Below are 19,536 nucleotides of genomic sequence, written 5' to 3' on the forward strand. Positions count from 1 at the left end.
GAAATGCTTACAAGCCAGGTTTGGTTCACAAGAAAACACATCAGCTAATGTGGTATGTGCCTAGCTGTGTTTTTGGCAAAAAAGTTAAAAGTTGACTCTGTCAAAACTTGCACTTAATGAATATCAAATAGATGATTTTGTTTAGATATGGACCCAGCAACAGTGCATGCGAAAATGTCTTAATAGTTACTATTTCCAAGGAAATTAATGACCGTTTGGTCACAAAATGTACAGGCACTTTTCTTTTTTTCAGTGAGGATGGATTGTTCATTTCTAATTATTTGTTTGGAAACTGATTTGATTAATATTCTAAACTATCTTCTACATACCTATAAATATTGTGGTAAGAAATATCCAGGGAATTGTTATGGCTAGGCTTGCCATAGGCCCTAGGGCCAATAGCCTAGTACCAACCTATGAACCTATATTGATGCATATCTTAACCATCCATTGTCTACAAGACTTTTTAAAAAGCCAGGGTAGAATAGTGTATCTAGAAGTTAACCTTTTTGCTTATTTTAAAATGTTTGTCTTTTGCTACATAATCTGCCAGTTCTCTTAAATTCAGCTATTTTAAAGTGGAAATAAGTTGACATCGGTTATATCTAGTAGTATGTAATGTATTTGTAGTAGTAGTAGACTTTTTCTGTATCCTTGACCAAATCACTTCTTTCTGATTAGCTAACACTAATGTATATAATTAAGCTGTTTCTGTAACAGAAAGAAAATTCACCTGTTTCATAAATTATTCTCCTGGACTTCAGTGACGCTGGTAAATTTCCCCGTCTTCTTTCTCTGGGTTTTCAGACTAACTGCTTGCAACATGCCACATTAACTGATGTGTTTTCTTGTGAACCAAACCTGGCTTGTAATGTTCTATTGCTTTGTGGTTCATGATCATAGACGCACCATGTTCAGCATTATAACATGGCAATCTGCTTTCACAAGTGCTGCCTTCATTACTAGCAGACAGTAGAAACTAATTTTGCATGACTCAGGAAAGTGACCGTAGGGGAATCATTGTACAGCAGTAACTGCTCTCAAGTCAGTTTATTTATTTATTTTATTTATTTGAAGTTTGTTTGCCAGGATAATCCATTGGGCCGAAAGAGCCCATTTTCAATGGAGTCCTGGGGAAAAAAGCTCCACAGATACAATGTCAAATATGCAATTAAGAATAAAACAGAATACAGTAGTAAAAATGTTACATAGCATTTTGTTGGGGTGTCAGAAATAGTACATATAAGCAAAAGATAATGTTAAAGCAACATGAAAAACAAGACAGAAGAGCTTAAGCAACAATGCATATAAGTTGACAAATTTTAGTTGTCTATGTACACAAGCAAATGGAAAAAGTGTTAAGTAAAATTTTAGCTAGTAGATATGTACAGAGAATATTTACATAAATGGTAGCTGCAATATGAATGTTCCCATAGGAGGGAAGAGTTGTGGAGTAGGGGGTGGGTAGTAGCTGGAGGCATTATGCAGGATGGGTACAGGAGCATTCCCAGAGAGAAGATAGGTGTGAATGGAGGAGAGATTTAAAGATTGAAAGGCTGCTGGTATTGCGGATATGAGATGGGAGTGAGTTCCAGAGGCGGGCCAGGGAAAAGGAAAGTAAGAGTTTGCCTGCTGGACGGGCTGGTTTGTGGAGTTGAACTAGGTTCTGAGTGTTGGTTCTGAGGGGTCTGTTTGGGTGGTGGATGGTGAAGGCTGAGGAGAGTGAGGGCTTGAAAGTGAGTTTGTGAGCATGAGTAAGTTGAGTGTAGGTAAGGTAGTTAGGGAGCTCTAGCCAATTTAGTTTGTGGAGGGCAGTACAGTGATGGGAGGAGGATCTAAGGCCAGAGGTGAATTTAGCGATTTTGTTGTAGCAGGAAGAGTTTTGTTTTAGTAGAGGATTTTAGGTTAGTTAAGAGTGGGGCACCATAAAGGACAGAGGGGAATGAGGTATGTGGTAGATAGGAGGAATCTGGTGGATGGGGAGAGGAAGCGGATATGCCGGTAGAACAAGCCAAGTTTCTGATGTGTTTTTTTAATGTTAGTTTGTATATGGGAATCAAATGTGAGCTGGTTATCAATGAGAGCTCCTAGCAGTTTGGCATTGGAAACTATTTCTAGGGATGTGTTAGTTTGACTAGTTATGAGGAAAGAGTTTGTCGATAGTCATGCTTTTTGATGGGGTAAATAACATGAGTTTGTTTTTTGATGGATTGAGAGCAAGATGGTTATCATGCATCCATTTTTCAGTGGTTGAGTTGCACTGCTTTTGCAGACCAGCAGAAGTATAGAAAACACAACTTAAAGTGGTTTTACTTGAACTGAAATATTCTTAGCTTTCATTTTAATTATGGGGACAGCATTTTGTTCTTTTATTACATACATAAAAGAAGCACTAGCAAGCATGCCAGGGGCTTGAAGCTTAAGCATTTGGTTATTGACTTAAATTTTTTCACAAGCATAGTTAGAAAGTCCATTAAACAATTGAGACTGATTGTGCTGCCACTCTTTTAGCCACCCGTTACCCCTCCCACCCATGCATTCTGCTCACTGTTGAGATCTTCCTTAATATCCATGGACTCATTTGTTCTTATTGGCCCTTATTCAAGTAGGGTTTCTGGCTGAATCCTGCCTAATCCTGCTGGCAAGCCCTATATCTCCAGAGAGTACAGAGATTCCGATTTTATCCCCAGGTCAAAATTCCACTTTCTGCATACATTCTGAGTGACTGACTAGAATGAGTGGATAAATTGTGTTGTAATCCTGCAGGTCAGCCCTGCCTTTCCTGCGAGACAGTGGTGACTGGTCATTGACCTGTAAGACAGCCAAAGCCGTCCATTAATAAGAGACAAGGAGCGAGCATCAAATGCATGGATCAGGAACTATTTCAAGGAAGGAAGTCCGTAACTGGAGTGAGGATGTTACAAGCATCACTGTCCCACATCATCCCACTAATGTTCTTATAGCTAAATAGGTAGCCTGCCTTGCCATCAGAATGACATGCCTCAGTCCTCTGTAGACGGATCCCAACCTCCTTTGCAGAATAGGCATGCCCAACTTCCTTGCCTGCACTATCAACTACATGTGTTGCTGCTCAGTCCTGACTCATCTGTGCCTTAGTCAAGGCTCCATTTTTTGGTATTACATGATTTAAAGGGGCAAAAGTTATTATGGGGAAGCAATTCACAACTTTTTTCTCTTAATAAAAAACGTGGTTGGTTTAGCTTTAAGTCTAAGTTATAAGTGGTAATTAAAAACAAAGCAATAAAAAAACTGTGTTAAGATGCCATTTTCTATCATTGGAACAGAATGTTTAAAGATCAAGTATAAATGTTTAAGTAGTTAAAAAAAATCTGCATAACCTCTAGGCAGATTAGCGTGACTTCTCGTTATCAAAGAAATTTGCTTTAAGTTTTTAAAATTACTCTTGAAAGTTCGTTTGAACATGCTGAACTTCTATTAGTTTTTTTTACGCACTTTTTGAGAAGGATATTAACATTGTGTTGATGTCTTTTTGGAGGCTTACAGAAACTAATGATCATTTTCATGAATAGTTAGAATTCCCAGTCCTTGTTTCCCTTCAGAAGGTGTCACATTGAAGAACCACAAAGTGAAACAATTTTAGCACTGTTTTGCCATATTGTTAAAACAGTAGCAGTTTGATAGTTAACTAATTGCTTAAAATTTTTTTGCCAGTTAAACAATTTTTGATTGCCTTAATGATATCAGTGTGTCATTTTTGGATGTACTAACAGAGCCAGAACAATTGGCAACATTTCAGGAAGGACTTCCATGTATTAAGCGCAACTTTTAAAAAGCAATTTAAAAAAATGGCGTTTTAAAAATCATCATATTAGCAGACAGTTACAGAGATGAGATCTGCTATGTTTAGTCTGTGTGTACATCTGTGTGTGTGTGTGTGTGTGTGTGTGTGTGTGTATATATATATATATATATCGAATGTATGTAATATTTAGATATCGATATATGTAACTGGGTGATGTCAGTCTCCTCTGGGAAAGGAAAAATTAAAGCTGCTTTGACATTGTCATGGAACATGTGCCTTTGATGTTGCGGCACTTGCTGTCTCCAGATTTACAGTAGCTGCTGTTTCCTTAATATTGGAGCTACAGCACTTTGCTCACCGTGGCTGTGCAGAAACGTAGCATTCCTTGTAGATAAAGTTGTATTTTGAGGAAGGTGTTGGCAATAATTGGGTATGGACTCCAGGGTAAATCAGTATATTGATATGTATGCAAGCAAATAGCCAACACAAAAGCAATGGTACATTTTGCGTGGTTTAAGGCTGTGTTAAAATATATATATTTGTTATTTGTATCTTAACATATGATTCTAATAAGTTTGAAACTAGAGATTTCTGTAATCCATGTGTCTGTTCTGATATCTTGAATCATGCTCTTTGAAAACCAGAAACTGACAAAAAGTAACTTTCATTTTTCTCAGCAACTGTAAAAAGGCAATGTGCAGTTAATACATGTTGTTTCTCTGTGTTTCTGTCATACAGCTCCCCTTTGTGTCAGGTTAGAACATTTTTAGTTGGCAGCATGATGCATTGCATTACATTATGACCGCTCTAAAATGGCTTATGTCTTGCTGGTTACATCTGATTTCATTAACATCTGATTGTGACTTGGAGCACTTTATTCTATCTGAATGAAACTCTGAGATTATCAGAGATATTTATTTTTCCTGATTCATCTCTACCTGGTTAACAAAGACTTTGTCAGCCGTTAAGTAAGAATTTATTTGATAAGTATAACTGGAGTTGCACCTCTCTTGAAAGGTGCTCGTGTACTTTTGGAACTACTCAAGGAGGACATTTTAGCTGCTATAGTTAAATAATTGTGTGCAACATTGCGGTCTGTGAAAATAAAATGCATATATTGACTACATCAGGAAGAGAGAGTACAGCTGTGAATGTCTTCTGTTGTGCTGTTTCACACACAGCTTTGTAATAAGCAACTTGGGAGTTTCCAACACTAGGGAACTAATATAGGTATTTGTATTAGCTCCTTGCTTCCTATTTTTGAATGCTTTTTAAACTAAACTTGTGTAAAATACTTTCACTGAGGATCCTTGCCAGCTGAGCAATGGTTATTAGTAACTGCACTGCTGGAATTAAGTAGTCTTGCATTTGTTTTGTTCTTTTGGGGATTTCACAAAGTGCTTAGTATGTTTGCTTCCTTTTTTCAGTTGGAGATTCACCTTTTACCTTCTTGCTTTCATTGCTGGCATGGCTGTGATAGTGGATGTAAGTATATATTTTAGCTACTACTCTTTTTATCACCTCTCCTAAAGCTCAAGTTAATTTCATTTTGGAACCGGTTAAGCAATCAACTCAAGAATTGTATTGTTTTAGCCTACAGTATCTGCACTTGAACAGCACTGGGGGGAAAATGGCAAAAGAGTTGCACACAGTGAGGCTCAGGTATCCTGCTTAAACCATGCAAAACCATCTGTAGTTTTTAGGTTTTCTGTAAGACTTGGTTATGTGTTTTTGCTCATGTATGGTCATTTCTGTTAAAGACCCTGTGGCATCAGCTTTGTCAAACCTAGCCTATCACCACATCACTGCTAATTAATGTGGTAGGTGCAGAATTTGTAGATGGTAAAGGGTTGTCACCTATGACCTCAGAGAGCTATAAAATTCTTAGTTTTGTTGTGCAGTGGTGGATAAAAATGTGTAAATGAATTTTTCCGTACTCATAAACACACAACAAGCAACATTTTTGTCCCATCTTCCAGAATCCTTTAAGTGGATGTTTTTTTTTTAATCCCCAGAAAGGAGAGCACAGCAGCAGACACACTAATATCCTCCACCATTTTACTGGTAGAGCAGTGTTGGACCTCCAAAGTTTTGCCTTTACTCTTATTGTCATAATTCTTCAGCATGACTTAAAATGTGGTACCCATTCATGAACTCTTAGTACAAAATGGGGAGTTGCATTTTGTTTGTTTAATAGACTTGTATGAGAATAGAATGTGGAAAAGTTGATTTAACATATAGATGTGCACAAGAAGTTTGAGTACTATATCACGGTCCTTTCTAATTTCCAAAAGTTGAGAATTCTTAAACTTAACATTTAGCATTGCAGACCTTTCTTGACAGGTTCTTCGCTGGGTATTTTTTTTCTACAAGTCAAAAGTCTACAGTTTCTTCTGTAAAATCCATCACTGTATGCTATCATGTAGTGTGCCAACTACATAACTGCATACTTTCTGGGAGCCTACCAGTTATTTATTGCTGTTTGTACTTGGATATTGAACCTTACTGCTTGTTTAATAAAGTCTTGCATGTTTGTATGTCTGTGTCAGCCTAGTTTGTGTTGGTGTAACCATAAAGTACCCGCACACACGCACACAAGCAATATCTTGGGTAGAAGTGTAATGTTGACAGCTGCCACAGTTACAAGATATTCAGCACTGCTACCTGAAGGCAAAGAAGTCTTGATGAATTTGCAGAAAATCTGTTTTCTGTTTTGATACAGTATGAGCGGAGTGGTGGAGTTGCACCTTCCTGCTGCCATCCTTGTTGGGGGCATCTCGGGATTTTTGCACTACTTTGATCTTCTAGACCTATGGTAAGCCTGTCTAATCACAGAGAATAGCCCCTTGATTTGTTGCATGCATCAATGATTCTTGGGACAGAGGACTTTCCTCTTGTGATGCTCCTTAGGGTTTCTTATGTTGTCCCATGTCAAATATTTGTTTAGAAAGAGCTTCCCTTGTGGATATGGGATTGAGCCTTTGGAAACTGGGGTCAGAAGACTGCATTGGTACATTTGGTGTCCATTGCCCACCAAATCTATAGTTTTTAATAGTCAGGCTGCCTAGGTGATTATTAGTAGAGCACAGTCATGAGTCATAGAGAGAGTACTAGGCAGATTTGCCATCCCACTAAGTGAATGCCATACTGCTTACCCCATAAGTAAATTCTATGGGCACCCATTCAGTCACTGAGGCAAAACTTGTGGCCAGTGTATTGCACTCTTTGATAATAAGGCAAGGGGATTCTTTGGATAAGGAACCATTTTCATCATGTAATGAAAATTGTCTTTGGAGAAAGTGTTTTTAGTATTAGTATTTCTGAAGTGAGTTCTAGTAGAAAAGGATCTGTTGTAGCCTGGAAAGTGAGTTGAAGATGACCACAAAATAGCTGATATGAGACAAAAGTGAGATGTGTTTTAGTCTGCCAAGGTAGCTAAGGGAACTTACTGCTCTGACTTATTTAGAAAACACTGCAGTCTTCCCAAGTCGGTCAAGGTGTGTGGAGAGGTACACTTAAGTGTGTTATAATCTGTGATTTGTCTCATTGAGGGAAGGTTGAAGAGGGATTAGGACTTCCTTGGATGTGGGGATATGCCTTTGGTAATTAACTGTGCAGGGTAGGTAGATTTCCTAACTACAACTGATATTTGGCAATCAAAGGATAGCTAATTGTCATCTGAGTGTTCACAGCTTTCCAATGACTGTATCAGTCTGAGTCCTATTAATGTGATGATCAGTTAGATAGACTTGGTTCCCAAGGGCATCTGCACTACATTTTTGACTAAGTTGGTACATCAAGTGCTTGTTTTGGCAAGCCTTTGTTTGAAGATGAGTATGGATGGGAGAGTCTTTAATAGCCCCCAGTTTGCAGTCTTCTCTTGGCTGATGCTTGTTTGCATTACATCCCATTTCTTTGATGTCAGAAGGAGGAGATAAGCTTGTGCAGTCTAATCTTTTTAGAAGAATTTAACATTCATCCTGTTTTCCATCTCTGTCTTCTCCCCACCTTTTCCATGTTATCTTGAAGTTCTAAATGTATTTAGTCTACTACCTATTCCAGTAGTCCACTCAATGGATGTACAACACTGTTTGTAGAAAAAGTTCTTTCAGAGATTTTAGTAGTTTGTCTTGACAGTCTGTTGCCTGCGCATATCCTTGTGACCATTTTAGGTCTCCCTGGTATCTTGTGAGCAACAAAGCATGACCCCACCACAAAAAAAAAATATTCTGGTTGGTCTCATTTGAGAACAGCCATAGTTCTCCTGTACCCTCTAGTCATATCCTTTCCCCTCCATCCCACAGATATTTATTCCTTCTTGTATTCCTTCCAGCAGTCTTATGTCCATGCCTTATGTGGCCCTCAGAACTACACACAGTACTTGGTATGGTCTGTCCAAGATTCTGTATATTGCAAGCATTACCAGTTTGTTTTCTGGGTCTGTCCCCCTGAAGGTACACCCCGTCTTTCCTTTTGCTGCTAACACTGACCTGTTACTTGACTGTACTGGCCCAGTCCAGCTGTGGTCAGCACCTCTAGATCATCTTCCTACTTTGCCATTCTTTCCAGTTTTCCATCTGATGCATCACAACAGGGTTACTGTGGCATTTGTGCAATACTTTGCATTTGTTTGCAGTCAGCCTCAACTGTCCTCCTGATCCACAAGTTACAGCATTTCCAGATCCTTCCCCAGACTCCATAGTTGACCTGTCTTTTGTCAGCAGCAGAGAAGTTGATCCTTTTATCTCTTCCCTCAGTTTGAAACACACTGGGGAGTACTGGACCCAGGGTAGACTTGTGTGTTAGTTCTCTAGCTGCTTTCCAAATTCCTGAAATTGTTCCTCTCATTACAACCCTCTGTGTCTTTACCATTCAGTTATGCAGTAGTCCAGATGTTCATGTTTCACTGTTGCAGTCATTACATTTGGGTAATCTGCTGGCAGGTTGCCCTCAGTCGCCCTAATTAACAAAGTCTTGGATCCTGCGTCGGTTGCTGTCCCTTCTTCCATGACATCAGGTCGTCAGGGGTATAAAACATGCAGCCGACGAACCCTTCCAATTTTGCCAGCCTCCTGTGGGGAAATCAAGTCAAGGCCATAATGAAGTTGAGGTAGATTACATCTGCTGGTACTCGCCATTTTACGACTAGGTCACGAATGAACCTAAAAGGGGTCAGATTTGTCTGATAGTGACTCCTGGCCACGAACCCATGTTTATTGCTGTCTTAAAGATTGTTGGCCTCTGCTGAGAGACAGAGATATGATGGTCATTCACAAATATTGCCAACCTTCTCCTCGGGGTTGTCTTCTTGACTTCCCCCTAGTGTCAAATTAGTAGACCTGTAGCTCCCTGGATTTATTTTGTTTCACTTATCTTCTGCTTCTGTGACAATTCTGCACTAGCCAGTGACCTGTTGATTCCCATTAGGGAGTCTGCCAATAATCTGTCCATTTTTTAAATTTCGTGAGGTAGCCCATCCAGTCCTTTGCTTTATTTTATCCTAAGAGCAGTTAGCTTTGTTGCTGTACAGTAGCTGTTCACTATACTCCCCATTCTGCCCTGCCATTCACCCAGCACAGCGCACTCTCCTTGCTTTTTGTGAAGACTGAAGTAACATATTCATTAAGTACCTCTGCTTTTTTCCCAGTCTTTTCTGATCTCCCTTAATCTTAACTCAGCCTAGGTAGTTCTTTCCCTCCCTTCTTTCCTTCATTTATGCTTTGTACCTTTAAAAAGCTTTTCATTTTGCTCCATTCTGCTAATTCCTTTCAGCTTTCATCTTAATTGTCCCCATCTTTGTTGCCCTTTTGCCAGCTTCCATGTACTGTACCTCCTCACCGCTCCATTTCCATCCCTTATCCGCAGTATCCTTTGCCCTAATTTTTAACTGCACATTTTTATATAAACACATCCTTTTTGGCTTCTCCTTCAGTGTTCTGTAGTTGTATTTCCCAGTTCTCTGACATTATTCCATTGCATTCTTACTTTCAAAATGTGCAAACTGAAAGGTTACTCCGGCAGTACTCCCTTGCTCTCCAACTCCTAAGATGAGTATGAGGATCCTAATATATTTTTTTCTTAGATGAGCAAGGATAACCAGTCCAGTCTTGTACTACTTTAACCTAGATGACCACCTGTTTGGAGAGGTCCCCATGTTTAAGAAAAGCTCAGACTAGGCTCAAGACCTTCTTCCCTTCTGGAAGTACTTGGCATACTTCCTGGGGAGACTTAACTCTCTCCTAAAGGTATTCATTCAAGATACTGTAAGTGTAGCCCAGAGGCACTCCTCTGGCTCTTCAGCTTTGTAGAATGTTGGATTTGCTTTGATCTGATGGTCCTTTCTGTCCATTCCTCAATGTATGCGTTTCAGATCTGACCTCAGAATCAACTTCAGTACTTCAAAGCTTTGAATCTGATTCTTGGGCATGTCCTCTACCCATAATCCTTGTGTAGTTCTTCGCACTACCGATACACTACACAAACCGATGACTTCTTTCACGTCTTCAGATGTTCTTTGTGTTTCACTGTTGCAGTCATTACATTTGGGTAATCCTGCAGGCAGGTTGCCCTCAGTCAGCCTGAATTCCAAAGTCTTGGGTCCTGCATCGGCTGTCGCCCATTCCCTGACGTCAGGTCATCGGTATAAAAGAAGCAGCCGACGTCATTTTCTTTAGTCTTTCTTGCTGTGCGGTGCCCGAAACAGAAGCAGTTTGCAAGTGCCGATCGGCCGACTCCTGAGATTTTCGAGTTCGAATTTCAGATCCGAAGTCTTCTATAAAGCTAAGTACCCTGTTGGGGAAACTTTTTTTTCTTGCTCCAGAACCGATGTCAGAAAAAGTTAATTGTATTTCTTGTGGGGAGCAAATACTTCATAAGGACTTTCATTCTTACTGTATTCCTTGCCTAGGCCCTGATCATAACTTTTTGGGTTGTCAGTTTTGTGCTAGATTTAACCAACGCACTATTAAGCGTCTGTATGATTTTGCTTTAAAATACTTTGGACGCAGGTTTAATTATCCAGAAATGTCGTCGGAAAGCCATCCGACTACCAGAGTTCACAAAAAACGCAAAGAAAAAGAATGACAGCCGAGGCCCAAAACCGACGACGAAGCTTCTCCTAAGCCAGTCGCCGGTACTCTGGTTCTCAGTGAGGCACTTTCGCAGCCCCTGACTACCACTACTTTAGAGTCGCAGGCTGCTACTGACTCCCACGTGGAGTCAGCTATGCCGCTGGAAACAAAGTATTGGAGCCTTGGACACTAATCCTTCAGAAGGGTCCGGAGCCGCCGAGCAGGTACCAGCTTCTGAGGGTGTATTCTGACCCAAACATCTATACATTAAACCGACTTCAAAGGCAAAGACTAAAGCACCTTCAAAGGCAAAGAAGCAAACTCAAGAGCCACGTGGACAGGCCTCCATGCCCAAAAAACAGATGCTCAAAATGGCCGAAGACTTGATTACCTTGATCAGGGGTTCCCATCCCCCTCCTGATAAGAGGCCTAGGCAAGAGACTGACTATGAATCTTCAGATCAGGTTTCCATTTCTTCTGATTCCTCTTCTGATCAGGAATATTCTTTTCCCCCCTATGAGGATTCTGATGCTGAAGAATCCATACCTTCAACTTCTCCTCCTGAGGGACTATTCTTTTGGGGAAACCTTACATACCATGAGGGAGCATTTCCACTGGGAGAGCCAAGATTTTTCAGAATCTAAAAAGAGGCTCAGAGATTTCCTGTTACTACCTCAGCACAAGCCACTAGCCATCTCTCCTGTGTTAGACATTGTAGATTGTGTTTTTACCTCCAGCTCCTGTTAAGCCTGACAGATATTACAGGGTTCCTGGCTCACACAAATTCCTTTTTAAAAACCCTGCTGCAGACCCAGAAACTATTTCTCAGGGTCCCAAGAGAGTTAAGGCTTCCGCTGCAAAAAACCCTACCCCTTCTGACAGGGATTCTAGGGCACTGGATAGATGAGGAAAAAAGGTTTACACATCTGCTACCTTGGCTATAAGGGCCTTAAATTGCCAGTTTCATATGCTCAATTATCAGCAACATGTCATGGCATTGCTTAAACAGAAAATGTTGTTAAACTCAATGTGCAGAAAACAAGGAAATGCAGGATATATTGCATGCAGCTGAACAAGTTGGAAAGCATACTTTGCAATGGGGTTTTGATTCTTTAGAGACCTCCTGCAGGGCCGCAGTTACAGGTTCTGTAATTAGAAGGCATGCTTGGTTAAAGGAACAAAATCTGCCTGATCATGTTAAAGCTAAATTATTAGATGCACCTTTACAGCATGATACTTTGTTTGGTGTTAAGGCAGAAGAGGTATTAAAGAAAATGGAGGACAAGGCTAAATCTATGCAAACAGTCAAATATTTCTTACAAGTACAGCCACCTAGGTTTAGTAGACACTGGCCAACAAAGAATTGGTCCTTTCCTGTGTCAGACAGACCTCAAAGGGGCAGACCCAGACGCCCTAGAGACAGATCCCAGGTGCAAGGTTCATACAGGTCAAAGCAATGGGGTGCGTCTCCCTCCAAAAGTGGCGAAGACAAATGACAACCTTACAGGAAACAGACCCAATGACTTCCCCCTGCCTGCACCAAGCACTTATTTTCTGGCAGCACCCTTAGGGTGAAAATTAGCACTTTTTTCTCAAAAATTGGCACATTATAACCCGGGACAAGTGGGTTCTAAATATCGTGTCACAAGGCTTACAAGTTCCATTTCCATACCCTGCCAAAGGCAAATGGCTGGCCAGGTCTGCCAACAAATCAATGGGAAGAGGCACAAAAACAAGTCTCATCCCTCATGGACATGAGGGCCATTCAAGTGCCAGAGCAAGAGCGGGGACAAGGATTTTACTAGACTGTTCTTGGTACCCAGAAAGGGCAAGGCCTGGAGGCCAATACTGGACCTATCGATTCATAACACATTCCTGGATATACCAAAATTCAAAATGTTGAGTTTGCCGCAGCTTCTGCCCATGCTGGGCAAGAACGCTTGGCTTGTAACTTTAGACCTAAAAGAGGCATACCTGCATGTCCCAATCAGACAAATATGCAGAAGATACCTCAGATTCAAGGCTGGCTCAATGCATTACCAATTCTCTGCACTGCCCTTTGGCTTATCTACTGCACCCAGGGTCTTTACAAAGTGCCTGGCACCAGTAACTGCATTCTGCAGACAGAGGAATACAAATATATCCTTACTTGGACGACTGTCTAATTCAAGCAGAAAACAAGGACATCCTTCTACAGTATCTGGTGTTTGTGAAAAAACTTCTAACATGCCTAGGGTACACAGTCAACGAAAAGAAATCAAAACTTGTACCCTCTCAAGAGATAATATTCCTGGGTGCAAGCTTAAATACAACTGCCCAGATGGCGTATCTCACGCCAGACAAACTAACACAACTGACTGCCTATTTCAAAAAGTTAGCAACAAAGGCCCAGTTACCTGCAAGAAAAATTCTGTAGGGTTTGGGCATCATGGCATCCTGTATCCTACTAATTCCATATGCAAGACTACATATGAGGAAACTTCAATGGTACCTAAAAAGTGTTTGGACTCAACATTGCCACAGCCTGGAAACTATAATTACTCTCATTCCCTGCCTACAACAGGAGTTTCGATGGAGGGCAAAGGCTTGTCAACAAAATAAGGTACAGCCGTCCACATTACCCCCAGCCAGACAGACACTAACAAAGGATGCATCAGATTATGCCTGGGGGGCCCACATGGCAGGAAGATGCATTCAGGGAACATGGACCTCAAACCAAATGCATCTACATGTCAGTCAAAAAGAGATGCTAGCTGTTCAAAATACCATGATAGCCTTCAAGGACCTACTTCATCCAGGACAATTACTGATACAGACAACACCACGGTCATGTGGTATATAAGCAGGAGGGCATGCATTCTTACCCCCTTTGCAGACTAGCCATGATTTTGTGGGACACAGCATTGACTTACCAAGTACATCTGCAGGCACAATTCCTGCCAGGAAGGAAATATACTCTGGCAGACTATCTAAGCAGAAACCTCATGGATCCCCACGAGTCGCAGCTGGATCCACAAGTCTTCAGCATGATAAGGAAATAGGGATGCCCGGACATAGATCTATATGTCTCCCCTCACAACTACCAACTAAAGAGATTCTGCACAAGGATTTATCACAGACAAGCATGGATAGTGGACGCCCTATCCTTCAGCTGGAAAAACCTGTCCGTATATGCCTTTCCCCCTCTGCCTCTCCTCCCCAAGGTACTCCTAAAGGTCAGACAGGAGAAGCCAAAGATGATACTGATTGCACCAGGCTGGCCCCGCCAGCACTGGTACCCAATATTAAGGAGCTTGTCTCAATGCCCAGCTTGGACCTTACCTCAAGTAACTGCATCTACTGTCCCAGCAAAACAATCCGATCCTGCACAGCCAGCTCAGGACATTAAACCTGGCAGCATGGCGGATAATGTAGTCCTACAAAACACGCCTCTCAGCAAAGATGTGATGGATGTCATTTTGGAAGCCATAAGGCCTAGTACTAGAAAATCTTATGCTGGAAAATGGAAGAGATTCTGTGCTTGGAACCAGGCACAAGTAACAGATACAGCTGTGCCAAATATTCCTCAGATTTTACAATACTTAACTGAGATGCTGGACAAAGGCCTATCTTTCTCATCTATTAAAATTCATGCTTCTGCCATTTCGGCTCATTACAATGCAGAGCCACCAATCTTTTCTCATCCCTTATTAAAACAGTACCTCAGAGGAGCCAAAAATTTACGGCCTCCAAGGAGATCACCATTGCCTGCATGGGACCTCAACTATGTCTTGGAAAAACTCACCCTGCCACCTTTTGAGCCAGCTGCTACTGCTGATGTAAAGTTTTTATCTTGAAAAACAGCTCTGCTCCTAGCAATAACTTCTGCAAGACAAGTTTCAGAGCTACAGGTACTCATAGCTGTAGAACCTTTTTATCATTTTTTATCCGGACAGGGTCTCCCTGAGGACAAACCCAACATTTATGCCTAAAGTGGTGTCCAGTGTGGCTCTTAACCAAACCATTCATCTGCCAACCTTTTATCCAAATCCACAGAACAAGGGGGAAAGAATTCTGCATTCTTTGGACGTACATAGCTTAGATTCTACTTGGACAGAACCAGAGTTTTCAGAAAGACAGAGCAATTACTAGTGGCATATGCTGCAGGATCACAAGGAAAGGCTATCTCAAAGCAGACTATTTCAAAGTGGATAGGCCACTGCATTTGTTTCTGCTACTTATACCATGGCAAGCCAGTGCCTAAGGGCATTAGGCCACATTCCAACAGAGCTGCAGCCACTTCAGCAGCCTTTCTCAGGGGAGTACCAACCAAGGACATTTTAGAGGCAGGTACTTGGAGTTCAGTGCACACCTTTACAAAGCACTATCTGTCACTCTACTCTAAATCCAGGGCAGGCTTTGCCACTGCAGTTCTGCAGGGTCTCATAGCCGCTCCTAATGCTGTTTAGCTCCAGCCTCCCAACCATAGCTTTGGGAATCTACCCAAATGTAATGACTGCACCAGTGAAACGCGAAGAACATAGTACAGTTGTGTACACTTACCATAAATGTAGATGTTCGAGTATATTCACTGTTGCAGTCCAGGTCAACCACCTGCTTATCCCCCCTTTTCTTCTGATGGAACCTATGTGGTGTATTTGCTTGTGGATGAAGGTAAAGTTTATATTGCTGCATGTAATTTTATATATAGATATAAATTTTGGCTACCCTTTTAGGGGGCACCTGACATCTGGGGCAAGAGAAACTAAATGGCATCTGCTGCTTCTTTTATACCCCCTGACGACCTGACGTCAGGGAATGGGTGACGACAGCTGACACAGGACCCAAGACTTTGGAATTCAGGCCGACTGAGGGCAGCCTGCCAGCAGGATTACCCAAATGTAATGACTGCAACAGTGAATACACTCAAACATCTGCATTTATGGTAAGGGTACACAACTGTACTTTCTAAAACTACCGAGTTTCTAAGGACCAGGGTACGAACTACACCTAAAAAAAGACGACCCAAGCGCATGCACCTGGTTCCATGCCTCAATCTCAAATACTTAAACCGCGGAAGACTTTATCATGCTTATTAGGAGAAGCCAGCCTACCCCTTCCAAAAGAAAAAGACTTGTCCCCAGCAGTTGTATCTGACTAGGAGTCTGATAGACTCTGAGGTTTCTGAATATGAAGACATGCATCCCCTATCTGCTTATGAGGATTTAGATGAAGAGGAATCCATTCCTTCTGCCTCTCCTCCAGAGGATTTTTCATTTGGTAAAACCCTACATACTTTAAAGGAGCATTTCCAGTGGGAGTGTCAGGACTGTCCTCAGTCCAAAAAAGAGATTCAGGGAATTCTTATATTTGCCACAGCACAGACCTTTAGCCATTCCTCCTGTCTTGGATGTTGTGGATGATGTCTTTATGGAGTCAAGTTTGACTCCTGACACCTTTCCTCCTCCCAGGAAACCTGAAGGGTATTATAGTCCCTGACTCAAATTCCTTTTCAGAAATCCTACTGCTGACCCAGAGGTCATCTCCCGAGGACCTAAAGTAACTAAAGCAACCAGAGCTAAGAATTCTCCCCCTTGGACAGTGATTCCTGGGCTTTAGACAGATGGGGTAAAAAGGTATACACCTCCAACTCCTGCCATTAGAGCACTAATTTGTCAGTTCCACATGCTGAAATACCAGCAACATACCATAGAACTCTTCAAACAAAAAATATCTACCTTTCTTGCTTGTGCCGAAAATAATTACAAGAGCTTATGCATTCTGCAAGCCAAGTTACTAAACACACTAAAAGCATCTTGCAGGGCAGCAGTCACTTGTTCTGTACTTAGAAGGCATGCTTGGCTTGAGGAACAGACCTTGCCAGACCATGTCAAATCAAAACTATTGGACGCACTAGTGAACAGAGACAGTTTGGCACCAAGGCAGAAGAGGTCTTAAAAAAGATGGAAGAAAAAGCTAAATTTATGCTGACAGACTTCTTACAGGTCCAGCCTCTGAGGTTCAGTAGGCATTGCACCCCCAAGCACTGGGTCCTTTCCGGCCCCCTCCAGGCCAGCTCAGCCAAGACCTAGGGCAAGCAGACCCCCCCAGACAGCAGTCCCAGGGAATGCAGAGATCTAAGCAGTGGAGTTCCTCCACTTCAAAAACAGGGAGTGGTAAGCCATCCCCTTATGGAAAGAACTCTCAATGACTGTACACCTCCACCCATTACCTCTTCCCACCTGCTTGGGCCCCTAGGAGGAAAACTCTCATCCCATGCAAACAACTGGATCTCTATTACCAACGACCGATGGATCCTCAACAGTGTCCCAGGGATACAAATTTCATTTCCACACACTGCCAACCCTAAAAGGGTTCCCAGATCTTCCTCCAACCCAGTGGGCAAAGGCCAAAAAACAAGCCCATTCCCTGCTCTCAATGAGGGCAATACAGCCTGATGTTCATCGTGTTACCCTGCTGCAGTCATCACACTTGGGTTATCCTGTCGTCAGGCGGTCCCGCAGTCGGCCGGAATTCCAAAGTCTTGGTCCGGCGTTGGTTGCTGTCTCTTCTTCCCTGACGTCAGTGTGCCAGGGGTATATATAATGCATCCGACGCAATTTTCTTCAGTCTTTCTTGCCGCACGGTGCCTGAAGCAGAAGCGGTTCGCAAGTGCCGGTTGGTCGACTCCTGAGATTTTCTAAGTCGAATTTCAGATCCGAAGTCTTCTATAAAGCTAAGTACCCCGTTGGGGAAACATTTCTTGCCTCGGACCGATGTCAGAAAAAGTTAACAATTGTATTTCTTGTGGGAAGCAAATACCGCATAAGGATTTTCATTCTTACAGCATACCTTGCCTAGGCCCAGACCATGACGTCACTGGTTGTCGTTTTTGTGCTAGGTTTAATAAGCATACTATAAAAAGACGCTTTGATTTCGCACAACACTACTTCGGAAGAAAATTTAACTACACTATGCCGTCTGAGCAACCGACTACCGGTGTGCACAAAAAACGCAAGGATAAGGACAGGCAGCCTAGACCCAAGCCAGACTCCGAGGCCTCGGCTGGTCCAGTCTCCGGTTCACCAGTCTTCAGTGAGGCTCCGACGCAACCACTGACTACCACAGATCTGGAACCCAAGACCGCTTCGGAGCTTTTGGCGGAGAGTACTAGGCCGACGCAGCCATTTTGTTTAGCCCCTACCGACAACACTGCTGATGAAAAAGATGTCGGTGCTGCAGAAACACCTTCGGTTTCTGAAGGTGTCTTCAGACCGACGACGCTCACCATAAAAACATATCCTAAGACTAAAACTTCTATTAAACCTAAAAAGACTGCACTTCAGTCTCCAGTTCAAGGCTCCATGCCTAAGAAACAGATGCTCAAAATGGCTGAAGATTTGATCTCTTTAATCAGGGGTTCCCAACCCCCACCCGACAAAAGGCCTAGACAAGAGGAAGATTATGCCTCCTCTGAACAAGTGTCTATTTCCTCAGGCTCCTCTGAGGACCAAGATTACTCCTTCTCCCCTTATGAAGATTCTGATGCTGAGGATTCTATTCCCTCAGCTTCTCCTCCTGAAAACTACTCCTTTGGGGAAACTTTACACACTGAGGGAACATTTTCACTGGGAAGGTCAGGACTACTCTGACTCAAAGAAATGTCTCAGAGAGTTTCTTTTACCCCCCCAGCACAGACCTCTTGCCATCCCCCCAGTTTTAGACATTGTGGATGATGTTTACTTAGAATCCAGTTTGAACCCAGATTCTCTACCTCCTGCTCCGGCCAAACCTGACAGATACTATAGAGTGCCTAATTCCCACAAATTTCTTTATAAAAGCCCTGTTGCTGATCCAGAGACCATCTCCCAGGGTCCCAAAGGGGCTAAGGCTTCTATGGCAAAAAATCCTGTACCCTCTTGAAAGGGACTCCAGAGCACTAGACAGGTGGGGGGAAAAGGTTTACACCTCACCCACTCTAGCTATGAGGGCACTAAATTGCCAATTTCACATGCTAAAATATCAGCATTTTCTAATGTCTCAGTTAAAACAGAAAATGAGCACACTCCCTCAACAGTCTGAATTGAAAGAAATGCAGGATCTGTTGCATGCAACTGAACAGGTGGGCAAACACTTTACAATGTGGGTTTGATTCTTTGGAGGCATCCTGCAGAGCAGCTGTTACTGGGTCTGTTATACATAGGCATGCTTGGTTAAAGGAAGAAATTCTGCCTGATCATGTTAAAGCAAAGCTTCTAGATGCTCCCTTACAGCAGGATGTTCTTTTTGGAGTTAAAGCAGAAGTCTTAAAGAAAATGGAGGATAAGGCAAAATCTATGCAGACAGTCAAAGATTTCCTACAGGTACAGCCCCCTCGCTTCAGCAGAAATTGGCCAACAAAAAATTGGTCCTTTCCAGCTACTGACAGACCACATAGGGGTAAATACAGACATCCAAGAGGCAGAGGACAACCTCAAGCCCAGTACAAACCTCGCCAATGGGGCACTGCAACACAGAAGGGAGGAGAAGGGTCCCAAACTACCAGAAGGCAAACTCAATGACTTGCACCTCATCTGGCCAAGCAACACTCTCTTGGCAGCCCCCTTGGGAGGAAAACTCGCACTTTTTTCAGACAACTGGCACATTGTCACAAAGGACAAATGGGTCCTAGACATAATTTCACGAGGATACAGATTCCATTTT

At 42.3% G+C, this 19,536-nt stretch overlaps 1 protein-coding gene across 1 annotated transcript in view; it reads left to right on the forward strand.

Annotated features, from left to right (window-relative positions):
* CERS2 (ceramide synthase 2) overlaps positions 1–19,536 on the forward strand; it is a 1,576,758-nt gene that overhangs the window by 692,055 nt on the left and 865,167 nt on the right. The window contains exon 6 of the mRNA XM_044080039.1: positions 5,212–5,269. Coding sequence (XP_043935974.1) covers positions 5,212–5,269 — 58 coding nt within the window. The remainder of the gene's footprint in view (positions 1–5,211; positions 5,270–19,536) is intronic.

This window comes from Protopterus annectens, chromosome 8.part0 (assembly GCF_019279795.1).
Source record: "Protopterus annectens isolate FY-2018-M chromosome 8.part0, PAN1.0, whole genome shotgun sequence".
Lineage (NCBI taxonomy): Eukaryota > Metazoa > Chordata > Ceratodontiformes > Protopteridae > Protopterus > Protopterus annectens.